Below are 25,343 nucleotides of genomic sequence, written 5' to 3' on the forward strand. Positions count from 1 at the left end.
AAAATTGCTCAGATTTCATGATATTCTCAGTTTTTACACTCCTAATATCATGAATGTAAGTGCCCCTGTTGCGGGTGGGGTGTCTAGATGGGGTTGAGAAACCCATAGCTTAATTTACAAATTCAAGATGCATCTTCTCTGCCCAGTTTTAACACAGAGTTTGAAAACCATTTAACATACATGTCAGTGCTTATACTTGCTGTCTCACCAATCCAAATTTAAGGCTGCCTGCTTTAAATTGGTAATTTCTGTTCAAGGCCAATAGATCAAGCAGTGTGCATCCATGATATATGATAGAGACAGCTAATTATCTTCTTGGAACTTTCAGTAAAACACATCTCATTTCCCAAGTAGCATGTACAGCTAGCAAATTGTAGCTTCAGTCTCTGCAACATCCAGCACAGTTCTGTTGACCCACTTGTTTATACAAAGACTACAGTAGAGAGTCCAAGGAACTAACCAGGGAATTCCCAGAAGAAACACTTTAGGAAAAGCAAGGTCACATCTCTTTATATATACATGTCCATTCATCTTTAGCTGTTCAATACAGAGTAATGAAAGGTTTCTGTTTAAATGATCACATGCATATTCATCAACATTCCCCTTCTATTTGCAGTACTTCATATGTTCAAGACACTGTAATCTCCCACTGTGGTACAGTGCCTTGCTGCTCTATAAGTACTAATAATAATCTGACATATCTAATGAAGCTTAATGGAAACTAGAAACCATTAGTTTATGCACAGTGAGGTTTGTTAAGTCTACAGAGTTCATTTATTAACAGATTGATTAGAATTTATATTCAGTAACATATTTACATTGAGAAAGAGTGTTCCTCTAATTGGTTCACAGCTATGATAGCTTATCAATGGAATCAATAAGATGGGAAGAATTCCCATTAATTCACTGACTGTCTTTTGCATGTTAATAGACCAGTAAGGAGCTTATAAGGATAAAGACAAACATAACTAGCTTTTAAGAGTATGGCTAGAGTTGACAGCAATCTTAAAGGAACAGTAACACCAAAAAATGAAAGTGTATAAAAGTAACTAAAATATAATGTGCTGCTGCCCTGCACTGGTAAAAGTTGTGTGTTTACTTCAGAAAGTCTACTATAATTTATATAAATACGCTGCTATGTAGCCATGGAGGCAGCCATTCAAAGGAGAAAAGGCACAGGCACATAGCAGATAACAGATAAAACACTATTGTATTCTATAGAACTTATCTGTTATCTGCTATGTAACCTGTGCCTTTTCTCCTTTTTTCCAGCTTGAATGGCTGCCCCCGTGGCTACACAGCAGCTTATTATATAAATTATAGTAGTGTTACTGTAGCAAACACACCAGTTTTACCAGTGCAGGGCAACAGTGCATTATATTTTTATTACTTTAAAGCGCTTTCATTTTTTGGTGTTACTGTTCCTTTAAGAAACCTCAAAGCGATAGTTAGCTTTATTACAGAGACTGTAAAGGTCCCCATACACGGTAAGATCCGCTCGCTTGGCGAGATCGCCAAGCGAGCGGATCTTCCCCCAATATCCCCACCTACGGGTTAGCGATATCGGGGAGCTTGAAGTTAAAAAAAAAATAATCCGATCGTTTGGCCCTGGGGCCAAACGTTTGGATTATGTAGGTGGCAATGGGACAGTCGGTTCGGGGACCGCATCAACGAGCCGATGCGGTCCCCGATCCGACTGGATTTTCTAACCTGGCCGACCGATAGCTAGCCAATATCAGGCCAGATATCGGTCAGCCAGCCCGCTCGTTTCTGCCCCAACATGGGCAGATAAGCTGCCGAGTCGATCCAAGGGACCGATATCGGCAGCTTCTATCGGCCCGTGTATGTGGGCCGTTAGTCTTCTGAAGCCATAACTTGCAGCAGATTCTCCATCAGTCATAACCATTGGCCTTCGAATAATTAGAAAATTAGAGGAATCAAATTCTCTTCATTTATATTCTACACATTTAGCTGTGATTTGAATCCAACTTAATCAGGTGCAATTTTGATCCAATCTATTTGATAAGAATCACATCTTAATACTTTACTGCAAAACTGTACCCAAGCTTATACAATTCCTTTTTTTGAGGGGGCATTTTTTGGTGCCAATAATGGAGACCAGCAATTCATCGATAGTCAGGCAGATTTGGGAGAAGATTGTTTATTATTTAGCGTGTTTTTAAGGCAATGACAGACGAGAACATTAGTCACCTCTACCGTGGGTGACTAATTTTCCTGCAAATGCTCTCCCACCGGCGATTTACATTATTGCCAAAGGGAAAGCATTTGCTTATGCATCGCTTCAGCTTTGCAAGGTAGCCCAAAGTTATCTCTCAAGGAAACTTAAGGCTACTTCTGAAAGTGGCCGCAACACGTATGTTTCCCCATGTTCATACTTTTAATGTACTTTAAAACATGTAAAGTATTGCATCCACAAATAAAGACATACAGTATATACCAGTTCTATGAAAAAAAGTAAAGTAGGAGCACAGTTCAGAATAAAGTATACATAATATCTGTTTCTCTTTGTCCACTTCAACATTTCTATGGCTTTCTCCTCTCAAAGTCTTTTCAACTCTACTGGCAAAGACTCTTTTAATCTTGCCTTCTCTCATTCTTGTTTAATCACGTGTGTGTTGCTCATTCCTCACCTTTTTTTTCCCAAAAACATAATTCATATTCCCTATAACAACTATTCTCATAAGAACCTTCTGCTTCCAGATCTAAGTAGGGAAAACATGGTATGGAAGCTTTCCTGTAACCATGTTCCTTTATTCAAACGTCCAAATCACTTCATTAAATCCGGTTCCCCTTGATTGCTTAGACAATAGCACCATACAGCACACACACTGATTCTGAAAGACAGTACACACAAAAAAAAATAACTAACCAAGCTGAACCCATGGTGCTAAAAAAATGGTAATGCTAATACAGAAGTTTGTTGGCATGTTGATCTATCATGAGACTTCAAAAGGAAAATTAAAAGCTGAAAGGATTAACCATTAACCAAAGTTTACAGAACAAGGCCATGTGAAATGATATAATTTTATGGCCAGCTCCAAGCAAACTGTTGCGGTTTTGTCAGTTATCTATATAAAATGAGTGACGATTGTAGCAGTCCAATATGTTTATTTTTCACTGCATTATACCACTTTCCCCACTGTGCAAGTACAGTATATATCTGCCCCACCATGATTTTCTTGATAAACAGTGTCCTAGTATTTAACATTTACAAGAAGATAAAATATTGTCTACTATACTTCAATCAAACTTAGGAAACATCTTAGGGGCTGATTTACTTACCCACGAACGGGTCGAATGGAGTCCGATTGCGTTTTTTTCGTAATGATCGGTACTTTGCGATTTTTTCGTATGTTTTACGCGAAAAGTTGCGCATTTTTCGCGTAAGTTTTAACGCTACGAAAAATGCGCAACTTTTTACGCAACTTTCGTAATGGATACGAAAAACTCGCGTTTTTACGCAAAAATCGTATTGGTAACGAAAAATTCGTACAGAATCCGAAAAAATCGCAAAACATACGAAAAAGTCGCAAAATGTTCGTTTTCAAGTCGGAACTTTTCCAATTCGGGTCGGATTCGTGGGTTAGTAAATCAGCCCCTTAGTGTTTTTTTTTCCCTAAATCCTTGTTAGATGGTGCACAACTATAAAAGATAACTGTAGAGATACATTTCTACCCACAAAAGCCACTTGCTGCTGCTAGGAGTAAAAAAGGTACACCAAGAACATTCATTCAGTGAAAACTAATTCAAGCAAGTGGCCCTTTCTAAAGGTAGCAAGGTAGCAATTCTGATCTTTTCCCCCACTGACGTTCAGGGCTGAATTGTCAGATGTGGAGGTAGAAACAATATAAATTCTACCTCCACCTGCCGATTCAGCCCTGAACGTAGATTGTGTTTGGGCGTTTAACCCGGCCAATCGACGAGACGACCGATATCCGCAGCCTTTGTGATATTAGTCGTCTCGGCGATTCGCCATACACGCACCAAATATCGTAGTCATAGGTGCGTGTATTGCCTGCTTAACAGTGGCTTGTGTACATTATGGCCTGAGGAGCCAAAAGCGAGACATTTTTAAAATAAAAAAAAGGGAGAAATTTTAACATGAGCACCAGGAAACAGATTCCTCCATGCTAGCATAGACAATATGGTTTATGTTTCTATTAATTAAGACAACAAGGTTTATTTTTCTATTAATTAAGACAATAAGGTTTATTTTTCTATTCATTTTATTAAAACATTTTTATCAAAACTTTACTATTTTACACAATATTACATACTGTTTTCAGTCAACAGTAAAACTCAACTCTGACAACAGTATTACCTAAAAGGGATAGTGGCACATTCCAGGATTTTACAGGAACATGTCACTATGCTTACATAAACCCTTATGCTGTTATTCTTTTGTAATGTGTGTGTGCCATCCCCAGCTCACCCCTTCCTAACCTGTGTCAGGCTCTGACATGGCTTGAAGCTCAACAACTTTATGAGTGACAGCTTGCTTGGGGGCGCGACAACATTCTGATAGGCTGAAGGACAAATGTTCACAGTGCCCCAGCCTATGAGAACATAAGCCCGCCCCCACAGGCTGATATAAACAAGGAAGCTGCTCAGCTTCAACTGGGCTGGAGACTGACACATGTCAGTAAGGAGAGAGCAGGGGGCCATACATTACAACAGAATAGCAGGGATAGAGTTTATGCAGGCAGGCATAGTGACACATTTCTGTTACTGGAACATGTAACTATCACTTTAAGAGAAATCTTTCTTAAACATGCTGCCAGTGTGTGCCAGGGAGCTCTTCCTTCTTTTTTATTTGCTTATTAGGAGTCGTCTGTTTTCACAATGTTCTGCCATTATATATAGCATACAGAAAGTTCAGAAGGACATCTCTTACAGATTCCATTTAAAACAAATTCTCTTTTTTCATCTTTCCTTTTAATTTTACTCTTCTAAAATTAAAAGAGTACCTTTCTCTTATAAAAATAAAACAGTACCTTGTACTTGATGGTAACTGCAAAAATCTATAATGGTGGCAAAACAATCCTATTCGGTTTATAAAATATTTATTTATTTATTTTAGCAGAAATAAGGTTGATGTTGATCCTAATTACAGAAAACCCCTTATCCAGAAGCACCCAGGTCCTAAGTATTTTGGAAATAGATCCCATACCTGCAACTAAGTATTTATAAAGTATCCATATCTAATGACTGACAGCAACCATTTTTGCATTATGCCAAAAATCTCAGTCACATTGCTTGTACAAGAATAAATTCAAATCCAAACAGGTAAACAAGTACTTTGTATGCAGAGAATAAACGGATCTAAAACTATGTGGCACATGATACATAGGGCATTTTTACCCAAGATTTTAGATTAAAGGAATACCATCAAAACGTATCAGCTAATAGAGTTTCCCAAGAAGAATCCTGCATTGAAATCTGTTTTTCATATTTAATTTTTAAATTTCACATGGGGCTAGCTATATTATTTATTTCCCAGGGTGCCACAGCCATGTGACCTGTGCTCTGATAAATTTCAGTCACACTTTACTGCTGAGCTGCAAGGTGGAATGATATCATCCCCCTCCAAGCAGCCGATCAGCAGAACAATGGGAAGGTAGCAAGATAGCAGCTCCCGGTAGATATCAGAATAGCACTCAATAGTAACAAATCCAAGTCCAGCTTGGGACTCCTCCAGTTACATGGGAGTAGGAGAAACAATAGGTTACCTGAAAGCAGTTCTAATGTGTAGTGCTGGCTCCTTCTGAAAGCTCAGACTCAGGCACAATGCACTGAGATGGCTCCTACACACCATTACAACTAAAAAAAATACATTTGTTGGTTCAAGAATAACATTTTAAATGGCAGAGTGAATTATTTGCTATGTAAACAGTGTAATTTAGAAATAAAAAGTATACCATAAAAATCATGACAGTATCCCTTTAAAGAGTAAATGTGCCTTTGTCATTCACTTTATTTTTCTAGAAACGTTCAGATATTAGCAGAATGTTTTCATACATATATAAATTGTGATTTATTTATAGAGTGAAATTTCATCCTCTAGAGTAGTCCTGTCCAACTGGCATGCGGCCTATGGCCCCCCCACCTGTCTGGCTGCTTTGATGGCTTACCTTTGTGTAACCTTTAAATTATATCAGTACTTAGATTAACCCTCCCCCTGCATGGTTCACACCTGAGATTCAGGCTGTAAACCCCTGTATTGTTTAAACATGCAATCCCCTGTACTGTTCACACCTTTTACTCCCTGCACTGTTCACACCTCAGGCTCAGACTGTAAGCACACACATTGTTCACTTGTTCACACCTCAGACAAACTGTAGGAACAGTGTCAGCATTGTGTCACTGTATGCTGGCACACAGGCAGCATAGGGCAGGCATAGTATGGCACACACAGGCAGGGAAGGGCAGGCAGAGTATGGCACACACAGGCAGCATATGGCAGGCAGAGTATGGCACACATAGGCAGGTTGGGACAGGGAGAGTATGGCACACATAGGCAGGGCAGGGCGAGTATGGCACACATAGGCAGGGTAGGGCAGGGAGAGTGTGGCACACAAAGGCAGTACTCTGCCTGCCCTATGATGCCTGTGTGCCATACTCTGACTGCCCTACCCTGCCTGTGTGTCATGTTTCTGACTGCTCTAGAGGGACAGTTAATCTCAGTACTGCCAGTTGGACAAAACTGCTCTAAAGGTTCACACCTCAGATTCAGGCTGAAAACCCCTGTATTATTCACACCTCTAATATCAATATTAAGCCCCTATATTGTTCACACCATTAAGCTCATGTATTGTTCACACCATTAAGCTCATGTATTGTTCACACCCTTAAGTCTCTGTATTGTTCACACCCTTAAGTCCCTGTATTGTTCACACCCTTAAGTCCCTCCATTGTTTGTTCCCTGCATTGCTCAAAACTCAGACTGCAAGCGCCTACACTGCTCACACCAAAGACAGACTGTAGGTGCAATGTCAGAATTGTGTAATTGTATGTACTGCCTACCCTATGTTGCCTGTGTGTGTCATACTCGGCCTACCCTACACTGCCTGTGTGTGCTATACTCTGCTTGCGTTATGCTTCCTGTATTTGCCATACTCTGCATGCCCTATGCTGCCTGTGTCTGCCATACTCTGCATTCCCTATGCTGCCTGTATGTGCCATATTCTGCATGTCCTATGTTGCCTGTGTGTGCCATAACCTACCTTCCCTATGATGCCTATGTGTGCCATACTCTGCCTGCCCTATGCTGCCTGTGTGTGCCATACTCTGCCTGCCCTATGCTGCCTGTGTGTGGCATACTCTGCCTGCCCTATGCTGCCTGTGTGTGGCATACTCTGCCTGCCCTATGCTGCCTGTGTGTGCCATACTCTGCCTGCCCTGTGCTCCCTGTGTGCGCCATACTCTGCCTGCCCTATGCTGCCTATGTGTGACACTAGTTTCAAGTCTAGTTTACTAGACTTAAGGTATGGAGATCCAAATTACAGAAAGATCCCTTACCCAGAAAACCCCGGGTCCTGAGCATTCTGGATAATGGGTCCCATACCTGTACTTTCTTTATAGTGTGCAAGTTGCATAGCAACCTAGCTGATTATCTGACTGTCCATAAGATATTTATAGCTGTTAAACAATAAGCATACTCTGCACAGCTGAACAGCTGCCATACTACTTGGATACATGCAGAGTGAAGTCTGTTCTTTAAATTGCTGGGATTAGTTGGAATTAAAGGATATGGCCTAGGTATTCATTAGCCTTTAACTCCCTTTACGTGGATGAAAATAAAAACTTTAATGTCTTAAAAGACATGTTTTTGTTCTTATGTAAGATTAATCTAATGATAGGCTGAAGCTCATTCATTGAGGTTTATAGCGAAACCAGGACGGTTGCTGATCAGATCCCAGAATCAGCAATGACTCTAATGTGTTTTAAATCCCAGTGGGAGAGATTCAGCCTGAAAAAATGGGGAAGTGGATACGCTTACCTGGTTCTACGTATGCTGAACAGAAAACCCTGCACTACACTAATAAGCCCCGATAAGAACAAAACCGCTCTGTTGTTGGGGTCTGATCAGCAACTGCTCCAGTTGCTGTGTGTGAGCTTCAGCCAATACCTTTAGTGCTCTGGCACACGGGGAGATTAGTCGCCCGCGACAAATCTCCCTGTTCGCGGGCGACTAATCTCCCCGAAATGCCATCCCACCGGCGAAAATGTAAATCGCTGGTGGGATGGCATATGCGGCGGCGCGATTTTACTGAAATTGTGGAAGTTTCCTCTCAAGGATTTACATTTTCGCCGGTGGGATGGCATTTCGGGGAGATTAGTCGCCCGCAAACAGGGAGATTTGTCGCAATCGACTAATCTCCCCGTGTGCCAGAGCCCTTAGGCTACTGCCACACCAGGCTGATTATTGGCCTGTGGATAAACGCAGGCTGAGAATCAGCCCCTACGCATGCCTCATCCTACCGTTGTGACTGCACCCAAAGTCACCTTGTTGGGCCGGATGCAGGTACATAGAGCATATTTTGGCACTGAAATACATGAATATGCATCTTGCCACCAAAATTCACTCTGTGTGCCTGCACAAAGGCCAACACAAGCTTAGGAGCTGAATCATGGCCTCCGCAGGCCTAAAATCAGCCTAGTGTCGCAGTAGCCTTAAGCTAATGCCAGACGTGGCGTAGGGTTGATATTTTCGGCAAGCGGAAAAACGCTTGGCGAAAATACAGCCCTATGCCTGCTACTTGTGCCTGCACCCGAATGAATGAGATACGCTCGGGTGCAGGCACATCTAGCCGATATACGCAAAAAAACGTGAGAGAATGCAAAGTCTCGTGTTTTTTGTGTATATCGGCTACATGTGCCTGCACCCGAGCGTATCTCATTCATTCGGGTGCAGGCACAAGTAGCAGGCGTAGGGCTGTATTTTCGCCAAGTGTTTTTCCGCTTGCCGAAAATATCAGCCCTACGCCACGTCTGCCATCAGCCTTAGTCTAGTTGATTATACTTAAATACAAAACAATTGTTCACGGGGAGAAGAATAAAAACTGTTCATATTAGCTTGCATGTATATCTCTGATTTAGATTTAAAGAGCTGGTGTTTTCTCCACTAGCAAAAAATTGATTCTACAGGTGGAATCCGCATTTTTCTGCCAGCGGATAAAACAATAGGTGTAATAGTAGCCCAAGTTCCTACAGGTGTGTAACTAACAAGACTCCTATGATAGTGTTCCAGAAAAAACAAATAATAAGATAATGCATCATCACAGGATGTGTACTATGTTTTTGTTTTCATTTACATACTGGTAAGCCTGCAGTCCTTCACCTTAAAGTGATAATGACACTAAAAATCTACTCTTCAAAATATTAATGTACATTAAGTTACCTATAGGTCATGTTGACCATTTTTCACTGATAGGACTGCTTTTGTAAACAATTGGTAGTTCAAGTTCCTAAACCTGGCTGTCTTGCCAACCTGACTGTCCCTTCTCAGCCTGTCAGTTATAGATACTAATGCTAACAGGCTCCTGCTGCAGCCTCCTCGTACATGGGGGATCAGATAGGTAATGTAACATCATCAGGCAAATACTTTTAAGGCAAAATTATAAACACCATGCAAAGACAATGTTATGATAGATGTTAAAAAAAAAAGATTTAATTTCTGGTGTCAGTATCTCTTCAATCAACCTTAGAACTCAATATGATGTCACACGGAGCTGCGGCCTGGGCAGGGACACCTACCTTTGTTTAAGGTAAGGATATTAAAACACCTGCGGGATACCCTTAGTTCAGGCAGGTTAGGGTTGAAATTTGGGCAACCAATACGGGTCTGGGTTGGGTGCAGGTCATACTGAGGAAGTACACTCTCCCTATTCTCCTAAAGTTTCCCTGTTTTAAAACCTAAGGGGTGCACAGAAGTAGTGTACAGAGTGGAAAGACTTGGGTGTGGGTCCTACAATGGCAACATTTTGCAGGTTAGTTTTGGGAGAGTTGAGTTTTTTTCTAACCAGTACATCACTAATATATAATATATAATATATAATATATCAATCCAAATAGTGTCAGCACTCCAAGGCTCAATATCCTGCGGGGTGCACAGCCAAAATGTGAGTATGCAAAAAGTAATAATCATCCGTGGCCGGCACTCCCTTCAATACTTTGTCAAAAATTTATTGAAACCATATGTTTGTTTTCAATAAATTTTTGACAAAGTATTGAAGGGGGTGCCGGCCACGGATGATTTAGTTGACAACAGCTGGAAGCCGCAGGTAGGACAGCCCTGGTACAAAGTATTACCGACACCTTCTTGCCTTTACACATTACACCACAAATGCAGCCCTTTCCCACCACAAGATATCTATGTAGTGCAACAGAGCTTTCCAGTTCACAAGGCTGCTACTCAGCTAGGCCCACATTTCAGCCTCAGTATAACAGTTATCATCCAAAATCTGCTCTACCCCAACGAGTGGCCCCCTGGCAATGCAATATGACAGCGGGGGCAACCAATCTAAGTGGCGATTTATATAAAGCCCCCTGCTGCACCTCAAGCTACTGCTGAACTACAACAGCTGCTGACAGCATTCTGTTGCAGTTCAATAAGAGTTGTAGGGTGACAGGTGGGGTGTCACTGGTGTATAAAAATATATCAAACAACAGATACTCTATATAAGATGTGTATCCTTCTAGCACTTTATAATAAAGTTATATATACATAATATTTCCTTACCCTCTAAAATGCCCCATAGCCAACCCTTTCTGCTGTCCCCTAAGGGGTTAGCTCAGGTTGGGCTTTGTTGTGTTTGCCCCAGTGCCATCTCTTACCTTCGGTTCATCGGCCGGACTCTCACTGCTACTTTGACAGATGCCATGGCTCATGCCTGTGACGCTCCGGGGCTCACTGCGAGCAGTCCTTCAACTGATGCCCCAATCAGGGCAATGGAGGCAGCTGGCTAGTAGGAGTCTGTGTGCAACAAGGCAGGGAACATAATGAGCGGCGGCAGAGCCCAGTGTCCCACAACTCTCCGCATCCCCAGCCTTCCCACACCTGCACAGGGAACACTGCACAGACAAGGCTTGCCTGGGACACACAATACCCCTGCTACAAGTTCAACAACTGATTCTGTGTGTAACTTGTGTTGTCATCTCAAGCTAAAGACATTAAACAAATCCAGTGACAACAGGTGTTTAATGTGCAGAGTCACCCCTCCTGAACTGGGAAACAGCCCGCACGTCACGCTGTAATGAGCAATACCTCTAGTTCTGGGACTAAGTAGGAAGTAAAGGCAGGGAATTGGAAAGCCGACAGCTCCTCCTCCGAACCTCACTCCGATGCAGGCATGCAGCCGATTGGCCCAGGCTTCGCAAGTGACGTACTACGAACAGCTGAACAGCATTATGGGAGATGTAGTTTTTCTGCTCTGAAAATGAATGAAAGGCAAAGCGCGGATGAACTACAAGTTTTAGACTGCTAGGAGGTTTCAATTTCCCTTTAGCAATTTCAAGGCAAGTGTCTGCGTTGCTGGAAGCGTATGATTTATATTTATATAATAGTGCCTTTGTTTAATTATCATATGCCTGTTATCAGAGGCAGATGGATAAAATACTTCATTTGTTAGTTAGGGATTAAAGCAATACAGTAATCATACATTTACCACTTTCCTCAGTTTTTTCTCTAGTTTAAATAGTGCTGTGCTGAGATTTATACCGTGTTATATTGTGCTTTTATTGTTTAAGGGGGTTACTTTTTATTTCTAAATTGCACTGTTTACATAGCAAATAATTCACTCTACCATTTAGTTTTATTTTTTTAGTTGTAATATTGGTGTGTAGGAGTCCCAAGCCAGACTTGGATTTCTTACTATTGAGTACTATTCTGATACCTACTGGTGATATCTTGCTAGCCCCATGTGAAATTACAAAATTAAATCTAAAAAAATCTGTTTGCATTTTTTTAAAAAAGGATTTTAATGCAGGATTCTGCTGGGGAAGCTCTATTAACTCATACAGTGGATATAAAAAGTCTACACACCCCTGATAAAATGTCAGGTTTCTGTGCTGTACAAAAATGAGACAAAGATAAATCATTTCAGAACTTGAAACACTCAATTGAAAAACAAACTGAAATCTTTTAGGTGGAGGGAAGAAAACCAAAAAAACTAAAATAATGTGGGTGCATAAGTGTGCACACCCTTAAACTAATACTTTGTTAAAGCACCTTTTGACTTTATTACAGCACTCAGTCTTTTTGGGTATGAGTCTATCAGCATGGCACATTTTGACTTTGCAAGATTTGCCCACTCTTCTTTGCAGAAACACTCCAAATCTGTCAGATTGTGAGGGCATCTCCTGGGCACAGCCCTCTTCAGATCAGCCCACAGATTTTCAATCAGATTCAGGTCTGGGCTCTGGCTGGGCCATTACAAAACTTTAATCTTCTTCCGGTGAAGCCATTTCTTTGTTGATTTGCAAGTATGCTTTGGGTCGTTGTCATGCTGAAATATGAAGTTCCTCCTCATGTTCAGCTTTCTAGCAGAAGCCTGAAGGTTTTGTCCCTTCCCTGGCCCTTTTAACTAGAAACCTGCATCTGCCCCATCCATTTTCCACCCAGCCCATTCATATCCTTACCCCATTACATCATCAACCCACCCCCAAGTGCCTCCAGCCTGCCTGCCCACCCTTTAGTATCAAGCTGCACTTAGTTTTAGCTGTAGGACTCTGAATGAAATGTGCCCTAATGTGTAATAGATCCTGCCATAAATCTTTTTAAAAAGATTTTGTATGTAGAGTTCCAGCCATAAATCATTAAAGTGTATGAAGTCTAAACGTCTTTGTCTTGCCAGGAAAGAAATTGACATACTTACCTGGGTAAGAGTAAGTTCCTCCACATGCAAACACAAAAGGCTATTTTGTTTTTCTTTTCAACAAAAAACAAATTTTACCAAAATTACATCATTTTACTAATCTGCCTTCAAGATAACCTTATTTTTTTAAATTCTCATGTCATACAGTTTGTAGGGGATCAGGATGAAGATAATTGTTTTGATTGCTGTATCCTTTTCATGATACATTTCAATCTACAGTTGTGTTGTATTAATCTGAGGTCATATTATTGTATTTACTGGCATTCCTCAAATGAACTCTAGTGTTACCAAATGATTTAAAATGTCAGCTTTGTAAGTAATCCTGCTTAAATGAAACAAACCAGATGAACCTGTTTAGAATGTTCCAAGAGGCAGGAGAGAAATTGTGTTATTTCTGCTAATACTGACTGGCTAAGACTGAGTTGAGCCATCAGTGTCCTGATTTTATAGGGACATTTATATTTATGTTTGTAAATATATATATATATATTTCTGGCTAGGGTATATATTGTGTATATGGGTTTTCGGTTTGTTTGTTTGTCCCCTCAAATGTTGGATTTCTTTTGTTCCCAGCGAGTGCAGTACTCTCTCTCTCAATATATATATATATATATATATATATATATATATATATATATATATATATATATATATTATTTATTTATTTATTTATTTTTTTATGATTCATTTATTTATTTATTTTAAAACGGATTATTACTAGTCTTTCTATTCAGACTCTCCCCTATTCATATTCCAGTCTCTCATTCAGACCACTTCCTCTTGCTAGGGTAATTTGCACCCTAGCAGCTCATAGCTGCTAAAATTACAAACTAGATAGCTACTGAACGAAAAGCTAAATTTTTCAAAAACCACCAAGAATAAAAAAAACTAAGACCAATTGCAGATTACTAATTTACAGATTTACTAATCTTAGTAAAAGGAACATGTAAGTCGCCGGCGGGATGGCAGACGCGAGGCGCGATTTCGCGTAAATCGCCGAAAAAGACTTGCGAGTCTTTTTTGCCGATTTCCTGAAATCACCCCGCCGCGTCTGCCATCCCGCTGACGACTTACATGTTCGCCGGTGGGATGGCAGGGGGAAGGCAACTCGGGGAGATTAGTCGCCTGTGAACAGGGAGTTTTGCCGCGGGCGACTAATCTCCCCGTGTGCCAGAGCCCTAACAGGAACAGGACATGTTTGCAGCAGATTAAAGCCGACCATACACGCACTGATATTATCATACAAAACCTGGTTTCATATGATATTCAGTGCGTGTATGGCGGCTCGAAAAGGCGATCGATATTGCAGAAAGGCTGCGAATATCGGTCGACTCATTAATCGGCCAGGTTAAAAGATTTTGATGGCGCCCGAGCAAAATCTACATTCAGGGCTGAATCGCCAGGTGAAGGTATTGTTTCTGCCTCCATATCTGATGATTCAGCTCTGAACGTCAGTGGAGGGTGGGAACGATCTTTTGTGCGACCATTGGTCGCATGAAAGATCGTAATTGCTATGTGTATGGCCACCTTTAGTCAGTGGTGCGCTCCTCAAAGCAGATCTCAAAGGCGTATCTGTATCCACAGGGACCTATTTTGTAATAACAGGAAATATACTGTACATTTACCTGAACCAGCGTAGCACAGCTAGCAGGTGCAGAAATTAATGCTGCACTGGTGTAAAACTGGCCTAACGCTTCCATCTTTATGTTTAACTTTTTTAACTGCAACTGTTGCACTACTACACTGATTAAATACTGATCTAACACCTATTGCATTGTGACCTTATACAGTTGAATTGATCTTCTCGAACCATAGGGTTGTGGCAACTAGGCCCAGACTGGGTTTCAAAACAGGCCCTGGCATTTCAAGTACACAGAGGCACAAACAGCCCCCCCAGCACAATAAATAGTGACTGTCTCTGGCTACTTACAGCAGCCCTTCTATTCACAAGATTGCCAGTCCAGGCCTGGTGGAAAATGTCCCAAATACTGCAAGACATGGCAAATGGTAATTGTCACAATTCTCCAAATTGCTTTTGCTCTGTTATAATAAGACATTACTTTGTACTTGATTAGATTAAGCCAGAGTAAATCCACATTGATGACAGAAAAATTTAGATTTTTCTTTTTAACCTTTCAGTGTTGGAAAGTTTCAGTAGCTTTAATGCAAGGAGATCCACATTACAAGTCCTACAAGTAATAGATCTCAAACCTTTACAAGCGTAAAGATTTATTCTTACTACTTTGTATTCTCCTTGCTTACCCTATTCAAGTGCTGTATTTCAAATCTTCTGCTGTATATCAAATTGGGTGTTCCCCCTTAGGCATAAACAGATACTGGGCAAATGGGCACATTCCCTGGCTTCCAGCAAAGCTCATCAGAGTGGACAGTTTGCTGTGCCATGACTGGAAATGCCTAGTGAACAAGTTTTGCAAGTTACAGGCTATTGTCACTGTATAAATGTGTGCAGCAGTATTCACAATAGAAAAGCTTAACTGACACTTGCTTACATGGGTTTTCCCCTTTAATCCCCAAGCGTAAATCACGCAATCTAGCTGGGTTCTTGTTGGCTTAGCCAAGAGCCCTAGACTGCGTCAAACTTTTCCGGGCAGCCTGGTCCAGGTATATCAGTTTTTGTTAAGGTAGGGATTTGTTGACTAGTTTACTCCAGAATACCAGAGAAGGTAGGATGGTTGGTTTCCATTTCAGCGGGATAGCTTTTTTGGCATAGAAAAAAGTTGAAGGTAATAGTTTCTCATGACTATCCATGGTTAGCTGTCCAGTAATGCTCAATAGACAAAACCTTTTTCTTACTAGGGTGTCTAGGTGCTTAATGAAGGAAGGGTGGGAGTGGGGGGGGGTGCAGGGCCCACCAGGGCTGGTTCCACAGGGGCCCCCACACCCTACTATGGGCCCCCACCACAGCCCCCACACACCCCCAGTGGCCCCTGAAACCCGTGCAACACCCCTGACCACCCCACCCTGAGCGCATGTACATTATACGTTAAATATTATACAGCTGGGGTTTATACTTGTACCTTTAAAGACATGCGCCAAGACACAAAGTTATCTGAACACAGACTTGCACCCACAATATAAATATTCATATCAGCCCGCCCCAGGGACAGCAGTTTGGGGACAGCCCAATGCTTCAGATTTTATATTTTTCACATTTTTGGACAGTCCCTAGTTTTTTAGCTTTTCCAGTTAATAGGAAGCGTTTATTACAGGTATGGCATCCATTATCCGGAAACCCATTATCCAGAAAGCTCCAAATTACAGGAAGGACATCTCCCACAGACTCCATTTTAATCAAATAATTAAAATTTCAAATTCAATTCTTATTGGAGGCAAAATAATCCTATTGGGTTTAATTTTTTTTTAGTAAGGAGAAGGAAAGGCTACCAAAGAGTTAATTTCAAGCTGCAGGCATACCTTCAGTTCTCTCAATAGTGCCCTGAGGTCTCCCCATATTTCACCTGTTCAGAAGATCTGAAGCCAAACAGGAAGAAAAAACACTGAGCTGGGTAAAGAGGATTCCCATAATGCATTGCTCCTGCTCAGACCCTACGACCAGGACACTGTAGGCGGCGCATGCACATTGCTCTTTTCAGTGACACAAGCAGGCGCGCTCCCCTCCTCTCCCCTACCCTGGCCCCTATGAGTGCGCACCATTAGCTAGTGCAGCCAGACACAGAAGGACCAGGCGAGTGCTGCGGGGAGCACAGGGGGGTTTGGTCGCACGGGGGGTTTGGTTTTGCTGGGGGGAGCTGGTGGATGCGCATTTAGGTGCACAAAAAATCCAAGATGGCGAACAGAGTGCAAATAAAGCAAAAGCAAAGTTAGAAGGCACATTTTGGGAGAAGGGAGCATTATTTTAAAAAATAAAGTTGGCGATCTGCTACAGGCAAGGGGGCTCTACAGTATATTAAGGGCTATAGTAGAAGCCTTTCCTTGCTCTTTAAGGTACGGAGATCCATATCATGGAAAGAACCCCTTATCCAGAACACAAGGTCCCATGGCTGTATAACATTTATTTGAAGTAGAAGGAATACTAGCGAAATGCAAGTTGCATTTGCCTAAATGAGTATAGTTAGATGCAGAATGGCCTTTATTCTTGCTCTGTTCCCCTGGGATGAAACGCAGGGTGAAATGCTCTCGTGTAAAGCCCTTTGAGTTTTCACAAGAGGCACATGTCAGTGTACACATGGGGCAGATTATAGATTGTGCTGCCAAATTTGCCCTATGCTTGCACTGAGGTGCCAGTCAGCGACTGTAAATGTTTTACTTCACTTTAGGGGTTAAAGAGTAAAGTCTGTAGTGAGCATGATGGAACATTTTGATCATTAAACTAAAGACCTCCATGTAATTTGTTGCATTTTATGTAATTTGTACTCTGCTCCAAAATAACTGATTATTTTAAGAAAGTAGAAGATTCTACAAGCAAAAAGATAAATGTGTCATTTGTGTGCAATTTCATAAAAGATTTGGGGCAGATAGATTAAGCTGCAGTGATGGATAAATGCCTGATATAACTTTTCTAACAAAGAGATGCCATCTCAGTGCTCAGTATATGTCACTGATAAGTCACAAGAGCTTTTTACCTTGTGTAATGGCATGACAAGTATATGGTTCCCTTTGAGGAGCTAATGGAAAGTAATTTCCTCACCTGAAAAGTTATATAAGTCTCACAGCAAAAATAGGAGGGAGAAAACTGGCGTACATTGGTTGGAAAGAGATGAAGTAGAGCTTTGATGGCTCTCAGAGGAAATTTAAGACATTGTAATTTTGAGAAGAAATGCAAAACCCTTATTGCGTGTGTTTAATAATGATAATGGTTTTAAAATAACTTAATGAAAATAAAGAATGCTTTTCTTTGGTAGAATGGTATTTAATGTAGTTTCCATGTGCTATGGATAAAGATAAATATATTAAGATAATATCTTAAAAAGCATTATTTGTAGGTGTTATTTGAGAAGTAGGCTGCCAGAACCAGTATGTAAATACAAATTCAAATATATTTAAGGATTTTTACACTAAAGGTTGGGTTACGTTTAAGGGTTTTGGCTTACAGGTACAGTAAAAGGAGGGACTAAAAGTCAGGAACAAGATAGACAGGATTGGGATGGAGAGGACAAAGAGCCAGGGACAGGCAGTATGGAGTGGGTGATGAGCCAGGAATGGGCAAAGAATCAGGGACAGGCAGGAACAACCAGAACTGAGGCAAAGTCAATGCTCAGGCAAGAAAGTGAAGAAGGTCTAGGTTTAAATAGGGCACATTTGGCCCTTATGGCTGACAATAATGCTGCCAGATTGTGATGGGAGGGCCAGATGAAAATATAGGAATAGATGCAGGATGAGAGCGAATAAGAAAGAAATAGGAACTCATGAGCTGCTCTCCTGGCCTAGTAACCTGAAGGTTTCTGGCTTGATTTCCAGTAGTCTTATACTTACAAAATGCACATGGAAAGTGAAATGTTAGTTGAATATATTGGTCCAAGTCAGCATTGACCCATCATCCCTAAGGCATCCTGACTTGCTTATGTAAGTGATTATGAGTTTATTTTATTTAAGCTTTTTATATTTTTGTACCTGACCAATTCCATCTATTATCAGAAGTGCTATACATGGAGTAGGGAATGGTTATGTTTTGCACTTTCTAAACCTACAAACATTTACAGATCTTTCTGCTTGTCACACCAAGAACAATAAGCATTTAATTGAGAGCTGCAGCAGAACCCACTATCATTTATCATCCATACTTCTTACTCTGTTTTCATCATCAGAACTTTCAATCAGCAGTGCTCAGAATGATTTCGCATTCTTGAAAATATCAGAGTTTATTTATCAGGTTCTGGCAGATGTGCATGTCGGGTCAGTACCCTTTTAATACACTCTCCTGCTAGGAGCAACCAATGTTACCTTTGTTTTAGGCCCTCTGGTGCTCAGATGCCACAAAGACTTAGGGGCTGATTTACTTACCCACGAACGGGTCGAATGGAGTCCGATTGCGTTTTTTTCGTAATGATCGGTACTTTGCGATTTTTTCGTTTGTTTTGCGATTTTTTCGGATTCTTTACGAATTTTTCGGATCCAATACGATTTTTGCGTAAAAACGCGAGTTTTCCTATCCATTACGAAAGTTGCGTAAAAAGTTGCGCATTTTGCGTAGCGTTAAAACTTACGCGAAAAGTTGCGCATTTTTCGTAGCGTTAAGTTTTAACGCTACGAAAAATGCGCAACTTTTCGCGTAAGTTTTAACGCTACGAAAAATGCGCAACTTTTTACGCAACTTTCGTAATGGATACGAAAAACTCGCGTTTTTACGCAAAAATCGTATTGGTAACGAAAAATTCGTACAGAATCCGAAAAAATCGCAAAACATACGAAAAAGTCGCAAAATGTTCGTTTTCAAGTCGGAACTTTTCCAATTCGGGTCGGATTCGTGGGTTAGTAAATCAGCCCCTTAGTGTGAGGCAATTAGACACTTCCCCTAAGGCTAGCAAGTGTCAGGTTCTGGTAATTGGACTACGATTGCAGGTCTAGGTAAAAGGTAACCTGGCTGGGACAGAGCAGTAAATGTCTTAGGAACTGGTATAACAGGAAGCTCAGTGGGCAGAGTGAACATTGGTGTAATAATGTTATTTGAAGGCTTATACAAATTTTTCTATCAAGATTTTAGGGGTAATTTATGATTGCAAATTTCTTCACAGTAAGTCAATTTTAAAATGCTCTCCTTGCACTTCCGTATAGTTTCACATGGCATCACCCATTCCTTCCTGCCTTGCATTCTAAATCTATTTTAGCCTAAATTACTGCCCCATGGCTGAACAGCAGTTTATGTAACTTGCAATAGTTCTTCTAAAGCAAATGCATGTTAGCAGTGATTCTATATTATATCTAAATGCATATAAAATTATTTTATTGATTTGTTTTACTAATTTAAAGAAATTTAAACTGGTTAAAAAAGCATTAAATTAATGAATATCCCTTTTTAAGATTAACATTTCAGGAAAAGGGGGAATGGGGAAAGAAGAAATTCTCTTATCCAATAAATTTCCCCAAAAGTAGTTTTTTCTTGGGGGAATAAAATTCAAAATATTAGATGAAGAAGAAAAAGATAACCCCCTTCATTAGAAAACACTTTTTGATTCAGCTCAAAATACCAATCAGGAGTTTATTAATTGATTCAGTAAAGTGATTTGTGCTAAATAAATGTGAAAAGTGCAATTATTTGAAAGTACTAGCTTTTTCAATACTGTCACTTAAAAAAGCCTTTTTCTAAAAAACAATTCAATTCAACAAAGTGCATGTGCTATACTGTAGTGTTGCATTCTCACAATTTCTCTTCAAAACCATCAATTGGTGACTGAATAAATTAGATTAAAAAATGCAGGTTTTCTAAAATGCCAATTTTTTATAATCTCACTTAAAAAAGACCTTTAGAAATCATCTAATCAAATGCATGTGCTATTCCTTCAAAACCATTAATTAGTTATTTATTATTACTTATTAGTTACTTTAATACTTATTAGAGGACTAAAATATCCTATAAAACCGCAAACCTCAAGGATCAGGGAGGGAAAACAGGGTTAAGATAAATGTTAAGGAGAAAGAGTATTAAAAATGACAATTAGAAAATACGGTCAGCTGAAGCTGCACCTTTTTTTCAATTAAGCCACCCAGCAGCCACCCACACAACCTCAAGATCATTTTAGCATTCCAATAGTAAAATGTTCATACATTAAAATCAAAAAGACTATGAAATGTTAAAAAAATCTGCTCCACAGTAAACAGCTCACTGATATAAAGTTAAAATAAAAAATCTCCTTTATTCTGAATTATCATAATTATTTTAGTAGTTGGAAAGTACCTGTGAAACATCAGGAACAGCCAGTTCCTATCAAGGTCTTTTTGTATTCAAAAAGGGAAATTCACCTGTAGAACAAAAGCAAAGGGGCAGGTTATACAGTTCAAAGAACACAGTGAAGTTGGCAAAATGCAATTTCCAAATGGCAATGTTTTTTTTACCCACAATGAAGCATTTTTACAGTATAATTGTTGCCAATACTGTAGTTTTTGCATGCGTGTACTTTGTAGGGTTTTTAAATTTCATTTTCGGGAAAAATCCTGCTGGGCCCTGCTAACCCAGACCCGATCCCCACAAGAGAGTATTGGTGCTCCCTCCCCCATGATTGCGGTATATAGTATGCGTGGGGGTTGTGTGTGTGCGGCGAGTTGAAGCATTAGCTTAGGACTTGATGGCCCTTGAGGTGGTGTTCGGGCCCCTGAGGTGGCCGCTCCGGTGGGCCCTGGACACTTCAGTTCTACACTGGATGCATTACACCTGATGCGAAACTGCAAAAATTCACAAAAGATGTTGAATTCAATGGCTGATTTTTTGCTGCGTTTTTCTCACACAAAGTGCATTAAAGTCGGGGGGCATTTTTTTATGCATTGAAGTCAGTGGGAGTTTTTCGCTAATGGCAAAACATGGAATTTCACTAAAAATCCATGCCTGGCCAAAAAACTGGCTTCTTAGAAATGGTTAGTAGTTAAACACCCCCACCTAATCTTATATCATGTATCCTAATATGTGTTATACAGGATCCTGCAGGGAATCTTCATGCAAAGATTTTTTTAAGTACAAAAGTAAATGTCCAGCTTTAGAGACCAATAGCTGATCTGTAGGAAACAGCTTTCACCAAGAAATCTTTTACTCGGATCATTTCTTAAGCCTACCAAGGGCTTCTCCTGTTAACTACAGTGGAATATATAGTGATGGAAAGTGATCTAACTGAGCAATGTAAAAAGTCTCAGACTACACAATTATATCTTAATTACAGCCCCCAAAAGAAATATTTGGCAAACTACCACAGAACTATTCTCATAAAGCCATCACACATTTATTTTAGCAGGCTGATAGAAGCCATCATTCCATGTGAAATACTCAGGCTTTTAATGTTTCTGTATTTCCTGCCAAAGTGATTCTTCTCATCCAGACACTGAATCTTATTCCATGCTAACAGTGCATTACCAACGCAGTCAGGGAAGCTTTTCGGTGGCCTAAAATAGAAGCATAAAAGGACATTAAATACAGTAGGCAGTCTCTTATAGGGCATAATATGTGAAAAATGTATAAATGAGGGTCATTGTGAATAATTAATATTCGTATTAAGCATACGAAGCAGATTCATTTAATTGGTTTTAGCAAGGTCGACTAAAAAATCCATGATAGTTTTAAAATAAGTGTGTTTGTGCTGACATTTTTGCTTTTTGGTGTAAACCATCCATCTTCCATGGAGTTCTGCCTTCTGGTTGTTTAAACCTGTCATTGCCTAGGGACATGAATAACACAGGTGAATGAGCACCCTAAAACTTTCCCTCATCCCCTGAATTAAATTAGGATCATGATATGGGAGGGTGTGTTTGTGACTTATGGGTGTGGGGCTGTAAAATTAGAGGGGATATTAGCCAGATTTTTCTTTGGTTTCCCAGTGCTGGAACCCAAAAAGACAGTTCCAAGCTGAACTTACCCAAGAAAAACAGAACAGATGATGATTATGATTTTCTTAATAATTGGCATCCATAAAACTGTCGGGATGAGAAATAGGCAGTCGCTGCGTTGTGTACATATGCATTCACACCACACTTCCGCATTCGTCCGGTCGATCGCGACCGCAAAAAGTGTGGCCACCCCTGCTCTATAGTATAGAGGAAGCAGACCCCGCTGTTGCTTGGGGGGCGGGGAGAGGGGCAACTTTCTCTACAGTATAGAAGTCCCCACCTGCTCCTACCCAGGGAGCTGGGGATGCGAGTGGGCAGGAGGACAGGGAGTAGGGTAGTGGATCCAAATAGGATTGACGCCAAAGATTTATTTTGCAGGGAAGGCCCGCAAGTTTGCCCACAAATCCTTGATCCATGCATTCAACTTGCAGCGTAAATAAATGTCCCCTTTTAAAGGGGTGAGATGGTAACCCTAAGGGGCCCATTCATCAATGTATGAATCCGAATCACGAAATACGATCATCTCTGATGATCGAAAATGTCACAAAAATTCTTTTCGTTTCAATACAAAAATTTTGGAACTTTCGGATCATAAGTATGAAATTTTCATATCTCAGCGATCGTAAACGGCTCAAAACCCTTTCTGACTTTGAAAGTTCAATGTATGAACTTTAGGGGCCCCCTGTAGGGGCACATTTACTAATCCACGAATCTGAATCCCGAATGGGAAAAATCGGATTGGAAACGAAAATTTTGCGACTTTTTGTGTCGGCGTCACGGTTTTTCGTATTTTGCGCAGTTTTTTCATCGCCGTCACGACTTTATCGTATTTTGCGCTACTTTTTCGTCACCGCCGCAATTTTTTCGTATTGAGCAATTGTAAACGGCGTAAAAACCAACCCAAATTTTTCGCAATGGCGACGGAAAAGTCGCAAAAACGTCGTGACGCTGACGAAAAAGTCGTGAAAAAAAATCGCAAAAATACCGATCATTACAGAAAAACGCATTCAGACGCTTTTCGGACGTTCGTGGATTAGTAAATGTGCCCCTATGTGTTGCTATGCTGGCACTTTTGAGTCTTCATAGTATTCGCCATGATCACATATGGTAGGAGTAATAGATGCAGATTACGAGTTTGACATCACTGGCCACAAAATGTGCAACAATCCCAGAAGAGACAATTCTACGGGCGGTATCTGGGGCATACAACAGATACAGGTATGGGACCTGTTATACACAATTATAGGATTGGTTATGCACAATGCTCTTGACCTGGGGTTTTCTGGATAAGTGGTCTTTCCATAATTTGAATAACCATACTTTAATTCTACTAAAAAATAATTCAAACATTAAATAAACCCAATAGGATTGTTTTGCCACCGATAAGGATTAATTATATCTTAGTTGGGATCAAGTACAGGTATTGTTTTATTATTACAGAGAAAAGGGAATCATTTAACCATTAAATAAACACAATAGGGCTGTTCTGCCCCCAATAAGGGGTAATTATATCTTAGTTGGGATCAAGTACAGGTACTGTTTTATTATTACAAAGAAAAGGGAATCATTTAATCATTAAATAAACCCAATAGGGCTGTTCTGCCCCCAATAAGGGGTAATTATATCTTAGTTGGGATCAAGTACAGGTACTGTTTTATTATTACAGAGAAAAGGGAATCATTTAACCATTAAATAAACCCAATAGGGCTGTTCTGCCCCCAATAAGGGGTAATTGTATCTTAGTTGGGATCAAGTACAGGTACTGTTTTATTATTACAGAGAAAAGGGAATCATTTAACCATTAAATAAACCCAATAGGGCTGTTCTGCCCCAATAAGGGGTAATTATATCTTAGTTGGGATCAAGTACAGGTACTGTTTTATTATTACAGAGAAAGGGAATCATTTAACCATTAAATAAACCCAATAGGGCTGTTCTGCCCCAATAAGGGGTAATTATATCTTAGTTGGGATCAAGTACAAGGTACTGTTTTAATATTACAGAAAAGAAGGAAATATTTTTTTAAAATGTGAATTATTTGAATGGGAGACGGCCTTCCACTAATTCAGAGCATTCTGGACAAGGGGTTTCCAGATAACAGATCCCATAACTGTAATTAGGATCTCACAATAAAAAGTGAAAAAATTACATTAGCATATGCAAAACACAGTATTACCATAATCTAATTATGGGACCAAATAACATCTCTGTCTTTTGCTTTTTTCTAAACAAAGGTTTAACAATAGGGGCACAAAACAAAGGGAGGTAGCAGTATCCCAGGTTATAACACTGTGCCCTCCCAACTAACAAGCCCATCTCTGCTGGAATTAAATTACTAGTGTTGCATAAAATTTGCATAACTATATTAAAATATTAACATTTAAAATAAAAGAGGAGGTGGCAGCATAAGAGAACGGCAATTTTATTATATGCTTGCTATAGAACTGGAGAGATATGATTGATCTACTCATAATCACCTTTAATGCCCTTAATGAAAAGATGTCTTAAAAGCAAATTCTTTCATCGGTGGTGGTAGACACGATTTGTCATTTAGCGCAGTGTTGATAATCCTACCTCGGAACCTCTGCTCAACTTATAAATGCTTCATAAAACAGGGAGATAAAAAGGGAATTATTTTACATTTATGGCTGCTATAACTAATTCCTCACAAATGTCAAGTAGTTACAACTTAATTAATTCCAGCTCATTTAACCACATTAATTACATATTCATATTTTAACAACAAAGCAGTTATGTGTGCTTGATTTTTTTTTTTTTTCAAGACAAAAGTCAGTGGTTTCATTGAAATGATGAAGAATAGGGTATATACATCAGATCATTTATTTATATGGTGCTATCATTTCTTGTTATGGAGCATACCTGGAAAAAGAAAAACTGAAAATGGTGGGCTAGGCAGAAACTTAAGGGGAACTTAAGCCG

The 25,343-nt window shown here is 40.1% G+C and overlaps 1 protein-coding gene and 1 long non-coding RNA gene across 5 annotated transcripts in view; both read right to left on the reverse strand.

Annotated features, from left to right (window-relative positions):
- Nucleotides 1-11,394, reverse strand: part of kif16b (kinesin family member 16B) — a 131,943-nt gene extending 120,549 nt beyond the window's left edge. For 3 of the 4 annotated variants that reach the window (XM_002931754.4, XM_012963845.3, XM_012963843.3), the window contains exon 1: nt 10,858-11,281. In XM_002931754.4, the coding sequence (XP_002931800.1) occupies nt 10,858-10,904 (47 nt within the window). In that variant the 5' untranslated portion in view covers nt 10,905-11,281. The other variant, XM_012963844.3, reaches the window with a different exon arrangement.
- A 10,384-nt stretch (nt 11,395-21,778) lies between these two features.
- LOC116410888 lies at nt 21,779-25,001 on the reverse strand. The gene is made up of 2 exons (XR_004222711.1): nt 24,881-25,001; nt 21,779-21,962 (listed from the first exon to the last, which is right to left on the reverse strand). It is a non-coding gene; the product is annotated as an uncharacterized LOC116410888 (long non-coding RNA).
- Nucleotides 25,002-25,343: the final 342 nt, after the last annotated feature.

The sequence above is a fragment of the Xenopus tropicalis genome, chromosome 5, assembly GCF_000004195.4.
Source record: "Xenopus tropicalis strain Nigerian chromosome 5, UCB_Xtro_10.0, whole genome shotgun sequence".
Lineage (NCBI taxonomy): Eukaryota > Metazoa > Chordata > Amphibia > Anura > Pipidae > Xenopus > Xenopus tropicalis.